This window comes from Ceratosolen solmsi, unplaced genomic scaffold (genome assembly GCF_000503995.2).
Source record: "Ceratosolen solmsi marchali unplaced genomic scaffold, CerSol_1.0 scaffold61, whole genome shotgun sequence".
Taxonomy (NCBI): Eukaryota; Metazoa; Arthropoda; class Insecta; order Hymenoptera; family Agaonidae; genus Ceratosolen; species Ceratosolen solmsi.
The window spans coordinates 811,250-819,354 of NW_011948435.1; the positions used below are offsets into that span (position 1 = coordinate 811,250).

General features: G+C 23.2%; 1 protein-coding gene across 1 annotated transcript; it reads right to left on the reverse strand.

Moving 5' to 3' along the window:
* Nucleotides 1-6,488: 6,488 nt before the first annotated feature.
* cN-IIIB (cytosolic 5'-nucleotidase IIIB) lies at nt 6,489-8,105 on the reverse strand. The gene is made up of 5 exons (XM_011502927.1): nt 8,077-8,105; nt 7,894-7,992; nt 7,706-7,775; nt 6,985-7,571; nt 6,489-6,741 (listed from the first exon to the last, which is right to left on the reverse strand). Exons 1-5 carry the CDS (start codon nt 8,101-8,103, stop codon nt 6,640-6,642), a joined length of 885 nt encoding a protein of 294 aa, XP_011501229.1. The 5' UTR covers nt 8,104-8,105; the 3' UTR covers nt 6,489-6,639.

An 8,105-nucleotide genomic window follows, 5' to 3' on the forward strand; every position in this document is an offset into this window, starting at 1 on the left:
AATAGCGAGACTTTTAAAGTGGAAAAAGATTTTATTTCTTTTTTTTTTTTTCTTTTTCTCTTCTTCTTTCAATTGCATAACAATAGACGGCACGCGTGGATGATATTATGTAAGCTTAATCAATAGTAAAGTGAAGAAGATGATTGATGAGACGAAGGAAGTCCCAATAAACAAAGTTCCAGGCATTAAAGATTTTTTTTTATCAATTCATTAGCGTAGAAAACTTTTGCCTGTCTATTCCATATAAGGTTTCATATGCATGTCAGCCTTAATATAATTATCACGTTTCATCTAGTATTGTCGCAGGATCTCGAGGTATTTCTTGACTCTAAGTGTCCCCCGACGTGTACTTTCATCATTTCATTGCTTCGCATCACAGTGATTTATGACGGCTGTAGGACATAACAGTGATTTACACATCCGAATAGTGAATAGTTAGCAGCGGCATGTGAATGTGATCGACGGCGCAGCCGATGTAAAAGTTATAATTAGAATTATTTAATAGAAGTGTAGGAAGTCAATTGAACCAAGTGTGCGAGTGTTTGTCAGTGAGAGAATAACCGAATAAGCAAAAGGCTGGAAAAGAGAAAAAGCTTCTCGAAACTGAACAAAAATATTATATGAAATGTGTCATCGGTTTAGCGAGCACATTTATGTATGTGCATTCGAGATTCATAAAATTTTCTTGTAACATTGTGTAATATTTTCTTTTTTTTCTTACTTTTATGTCACGGATTTTTCGTAAGAAATTTCAAACGGCGATAACAATCGGTAAGATGATTATACTGTAAATTTGGTGGGTTCCTTATTAATATCGTAACAATTTATGGTTGTTTGAAAAAAAAATCTCTTGAAATGATCGTTAATAATGCCAAGAGTCAACTACTCAGGATATCCGATTCAACATTACCTTTTTTTTTCAGGACGATCTCCGGGTTCTTCGGGACTGTTGGGAATTTATGGGCAGATAAGAATTCCACGTATTATTTTGCCTTTCTATTGTTTATGTCAAACGTGAATCTTAAATATTTCATAAAGAGTCAATGATTCTCTTCTATACTCCTCACTTCACTGTATAAAGGGATGAGAATATCATGAATTTCAATTTTCTTTTTTCTGCATTGTTCGCTACTTTTTCTCTTCTATATCGAGAACGTCACTTCCGATCAATCGTCATTTCCAATTATTCTTGCTCTATAACACAACATAAATATAACTAATAAATAATGAATTATTTTACTTTCTTCTATTCAACGTTAATTTTATGCAAAAGTAGTTTGTGAAATGTAAAATAAAAAAAATGCGTAATATTACTTTTTACATTGTTGAAACCATATTTTAATAATAATCTCGGAATAAAGTATTTCATGTGGAAAAACAGTTATTATTGTTGCGGAGAGTTAAATTTTGACAAGAACTAGAAGCAGTGGCTGTGTATATATAGGTCAATATATTTATCATGTGTGTTTCATGGACCATAAACGCAATTTTCTTCTTATCCTTAAAACATCATTATATTAACCTCCTATATCATATTTTTTCAAAATATATATTATCGAAATCAAAATATATATAATTAATTTAATTTGTTAGAAAATAAAAAAACTTTAAGATTAATTCTTTATATTCATTATATGGACATTTTATTACATTACATTTTATTTTTTTAAATATTCTTGTTATTGTTAAAATGATTTTTTGAATATAAGACACGATTAAAAACACACATTATTGATATTAAATTTTAGATCTTAGGAGCAGTTTAGTGTTAATATTTTATGTCATGAATAAATATATTCACAAATTTTTACATTAAAAATATATTTTAAAATGTACCAATCTCAATGTTTCTTGAAATTAATGTTTTAAATTGTCGTATCGATTAGTAAACATTAATAAGTATTAAAATAGAAAAAAAAATCTTGATACTTAAAGAAGTTTAAAATGAGCTTTAAAGATTAAAAAATGTTGATATTGTATGTTTTAAAATATATATAAATTTATAAAATTTTTAAATGATAGTCTCCTGAATATATATATATATATATATATATATATATATATTACGAATGAATTTATATTAATATATAAATAATTGAAATTCATTAATAACAATTGTGACTAAATTACATGATTAAAATATTTATTTTTATATATATTGTCCAAGAACAGGTTTTAAGATTATGCAATTAATATTTTTCAACACAGATGAGATGTTTATTTTAATCAAAGTATATTTGCTTTTTATTTAACATAATATTTCAATAATTTCCGTTAATAATTATAATAAGACCGATTTTTAACTTATAGTAATACGTCTGTTATACGCTGAATGTAATTGGATAATGAATAATGTAATTGAGGAATATAAAAGAAAAATCATATATTATATATAAGTCAAGTTTCCATATTATTATAAACTGTTTTTGCCTAAAAATATAAAAATATTTGCTGAAAGTTATTTGTATGAAGTTGATTTGTGAAAAACTTGAATATCATCAATTATATCAAAATTATTTCAAATTCAATAACTAAGTAATTTTTTTGTTACAAAGATAAAGCAAAATTTAAAACAATAGGAAATAATCGTTTATTATTTATTTTAGTATGCATACATTTATAAATTTAAGTAAAATTAAAATTAAATTAAATACTAGGATTATATTTCATCGATAAACATATAAAGTTTGAAAAGATTAGGATATTTTTTTTTTAAATTATATGAATCAAATTTTCAAAGTTTTTTCTTTTATAGAAAAACTATTCAAAATTTTGTATATTAGTTATATATATGTATATAAAAGAATAAATTAAAAACTTTAGAATTATTCATTTTTAGGCTGTAAGTTATATTTCGTACCTATGATACGCTCGATCCTTTTCAACGATCTTTTGCGTTCATTTTTCTCCAATTCATATTCTTGCTATTCTTATGTTATCTTCTTTATTAGTGAACTCGTAAATATTTTTGACGTTTTACGACTTTATGGATATTTTCAGTTACTATATATATAATGTAAGAACCCGATATTTTCAAATATTGAAACGGTAATGTAGGTATAACTACCTGTATAACAATGTACCATCTGGCATAATGTTTGGAGATTTTCGAAACAGTAATCTCTAATTTTTATTATTTATGCTTTGAATAAATCGTCTTGAATAACTTTGTTGATTTCAAGAAAGAATTTTTTTTTAACTAGTTACTTTTATAAATATGAAATCTATAAAAGTTACTTTCAACAATGCTGTTCAAAAGTAAATTCTTTATGTTTATTCGTTAGACATATTAAGCATGTATGTAAGACTATTTTGACATTCTCTGAGTATTTTTAAGAATATTTTTAAAAATTTTGGTTGTATTTATACTATTTATTGAATATCATATAATTATCTAAAACTTGATTGTTTATTCAAGTTTATTTTATTGTCGATTATAAATTTATATTCATTATAATTCTTCAACATATGCAAAAATTCGCAGATCAAATAAAATTCATTTATAACTGAAATTTGTAGTATTATATGTTTTTTATATTTCCATATTTAAAAAATTAAGAGGACATATACACATAAAATTAGCGCTCAAAAAGTACTATTTATAATATCGTATAATGATATAATTAATTTATTTGATTTTGAATCATTTGAAATATTTTGATTTGATGATCTATGAAAAAAAGATTGTGAAAAGTACATTCCACTCTAATGCATACGTGTGATATGCCAAGCTAATTACAAATTAAATAATCTTAATTTGAACTTATGTGTATAAAATCCATTAGAAACTTATTTAACGAATTTCTTATTTATAAAATGTTTAATTATAAGATCTATATAAATCTACTTATATAATAATAATTGTATATATATATATATATATATATATATATATATATTTAAATATTTTTCAGTTATAGAATCATTAATTATCTTTCATAGAAATAATGTATTGCATAGTTCTTTTTATATAAATTATTGCTTGGTTTTAGTTTAATTTTAGTATATAAATATAATATATACACACATAAAAATTGTGAAAAATCCATGAAAAGAAATTTTTAAATAAAATTAGACTAGATCGAAGCATTAATTTATATAAAAAGAACTACGAAATACATTATTTCTACGTAAGATAATGATTCTATAAATGAAAATATTTAAATTTGGTTGGTAAATGATAGTGCAAAGTGAATTTTTTCTATTGGATATATGGAATTAAGTGATGCAATTAATAGTATCTTGTATCTACTGTCAAGTACAAATTTTAAAATAATCATGTACTTTAATGTGAAATGATGCGCAGCCCAAGGATTAGTAAATTGTATGTTCAACTTATGAATATAATTTAATATTATCAAAGATTGAATAGTTTTTGAGCAATTTTCACGATTGTAATTAATTAAATTTATATAAATTGCCTATATTTAGTCAAAACTATTTAGTCAAGCATTGGTGAAACTTCAATTTTTTATAAAACAAATAATTAGTGCCAAGTTGTATGAATATTTTATGGATGCTTTTTTAAAAGAGCCATATTCTGATAAATACATACGAAAGAAAAACAATGCTGGCTTTTTAAGGTTTGAAATTATTAAAAAATAAAGTAAATTTGACAAAATAAATTAAAATGTTATAAAGATGATTTCTAACATGATTTGTGTTTATAAGGATCTATTACTGGTATAAAACATCAATAAAGAAACATTATTTTATTTTTGTATTGAATGATGCATGCTTGCATAAATATCTTATGTTTATAGTCATATTGTTATTATAAAAGAACATAAGTGTAGATTAGTGCAGAAAAATACATATTTCATAAACACAATTTTGAAAAATTTACTACAAATAACCTTAAGTAATTTATATTGGATTTTGATATACCAAATCTTTATTTAATAGATATTTTGTATATCTGTATGATAAAGAACAAAAATAATTAGTTGATTAAAAATTAACTTGAATAAAAAAATTGACTATACATCTTAGTAATTAAAATATTTTCATCTTGCATTGCGTCAATCATTATCCAATCATTGGTCAATAAAAATAGAATTTTAATGTTATCGTTTTTAATAGTAATGTTTCAAATATTTAAAATTAATATCTGATTGTAAAATATACTTTTCTATAAATACCATTTTTTTTTTTGTAATTTTTCAATCGTTTATCATTTATTATTATAAAAACCATTGAAGTTTAAGCAAACTTCTTAATAGAAAATAATCAAAATAATTATCAATTACTACTAGATCATCATAAATTTTTCGAAAATAATTTTAATAATAAATAGTTCTCTAATTTATTTATTCAGATTTTTAATACAACATAATTGTTGTTCAGATAAAGAATTATAAAATTGTATACATATTGTATACAAAATAAATTTACATTATCATTTAATTTATAATATTAACAATTTTAATGTATACTTTTCTTTCGACTTTCAACAGTATCAAATATATTTTACAGAATAATTTAATTGGTTTAAAATACCTTTTTTTCAATGAATATTGTAAATAAATTTAATTTAGTTAAAACAAAAAAATTCTATTTGGTATTAAAGAATGCATAAGGAACACTCATTTAAAATAATAAATTCTAATATGGCAATAAAAATATAACAATCAATAATGAAATACTTAAATGTAAGTTTTTTTTTTATTTTGTCCGTCTTACATGCGAATACATATATAAAATTTAAAAACTTTGTATTTTTCATTATTTATATTTTAAGCGCATAAAAAATTCTCACATATACATATATAAGCACTCACAGAATGTATTACTTTTAAAACTGAAATATGCCAAATAATTGTTGTTTAATTTTGTAATAAAATAAAGCATATAAGTTAGTATACATAACATAGTATAATATCTCTTTTTAATTATTGACGTTGCTTTCTATAATTTTACTATTCTAGTTTTATATTATGAAGTTACAATTAGGCTTAAAAAGGTAAAAACGTTATAAAATTCAAAATTAGTCAAATATATCTATATATATAAACTATGAAAGGCATTTAATGTCAATAATGATTGGTGAAGTACTTTAATTATGTATGTACATATCCATTTATAAATATATAAATTGTTGAAAATGCAAAATTGAATTTTTTAATCTATATATAAATTATATATTTAAAATTAATTTCGTATTTTCTTAGCATAAATTTTTTATATTTATTCTCTTTATATGCTTTTAATAAATACAAGTCTTTATTATACTGGTATCCGATGGGATGAGTATCGATGAAAATGTGCCAATACGTATGTGTAGACGTGACAGGAATTTTTTCACAGCATCAACATATATATTATTAAATATTTATTCCCATATCGATTAAAGTCATGATAAGTATTCAAAATACAACCGTGCATTCAACAAAATATAATGTTATAAATAATTTGTTAAGAGATTAAGAGTCGATATATGTAAAAAAAAAATCTTTGCGAAAGATCAATTTTTCTTTTAATAATTTATCAATTACTTTGTCTGCCAAAATAAATTTTAATTTGTTAATTAACTAAAACAGATGCACATAAATTGTGTGGAAATGTAACTATACAGAAGATCCAAACGTGGTTTTAGAATGATTATGATTCTACGTTTTAAATAAATATACATAAATTGCATTAAAAAATTGAACTCAGAATCTCCAAAACTATATTCATAGTTTGATCATCTACTAAAACTATATCAAAAGCATCCTTGAATGAGGGCAAACTTTTCTCTGCCTAAAAAAAAAGAAGAAGAATTATATGATTAAAATATAAATTTAATAATTATGAAAAAATAATTAAAGAAAATTACTATCATTATTTAAATAAGATTTGTAATTAAAAGTATTATTTCTACAATTAATTTAATAATAACAAAATTTAAAAGCTGTAAAATGATACAGCCATGTTTCATAACGTCTAAATACACTAGGTATATAAGATTAAATGATTAAAACTTGATTGGACGTAAAAACTTACTTCCTCATATAAAAATCCTATCCTAAGGACTATTTCTATGTTTTCAACACCATCTGCCATTAAGGCATCGCCTATTGTATCACCCATCAAAATTACATTTGAACGACCCTCCAAGATTTTAAAATATTCATTTTCAATTGCATGTTCATTTTTATTAAAAACGTGTATTATTCGATGTGAATTTTTAAAACCGTTTAAAGTCTTTCCTTGAAATTCTAAAAAATTTGATATCACATTAACGTTTTCAAGTAATACATTTTGATGCCTCAGGGAAGCTTCAACTACATCACCAAGTCCCGCACTAAATACAAGAATAGGAACATTAAGATTTTTTAGATTGACAAATAACTCTTTTGTCCGATCACGTAGTGAAAGTCCATACATGTTCACCATATCCTGTATTTCTTTTTTGTCAAATTCAAGACCTTGTAGCATTTTATGATATGCTACCATCCACTCGTTCATATACTCAGCTTTTTCTTTTACTGGTATGACAGGATTGATTTCTATCGCTCTATATTTTTGATATAAAATTCTTGATTTTTCTTTGAATTCTTCGGATAATTGTGTGCATTTTCGGAAAATTCCTAAATAATATTATAAAAATTCAATAAATATTTTTAAACGACTTGAATAAGCAAACGATTGCATCAATTTTATTTTAATTATCTATAAAAACTAAGCTTATATTACGAATGTATTAAATAAAAAAGATTCTTACCAAAACTGCTAAGAATTGGAGATCCATTATTATGTTGTTTCGTTAAAGTTAAATCAAAATCGGTTATTAACTAAAAGAAAAAAAGAATAAAAATACATAAGGTAATATTGAGGAGTGCACAATTCCGGTGTTCATAGCAGTTAATAATAAAACTAAGAATGAGCATCGAGTTTATTTAAATGTCTTACTTGAAGTTTATTCGCTCCATCGCGCATAATTTTGTTAATCTTTTTAAAAACTAAGTTCTCATCTTTCATATGGACATGTTTTGACCTTAAAATTTGTAGCTGAAATGACAAATTGCAAAATTCTTTAAACAAGTTTTAAAACGTTGGATAGTACGAAAGTAATATTTATTGTGTCATACTCACGTCTTCGATAGTTATTTCATTTTTCATTT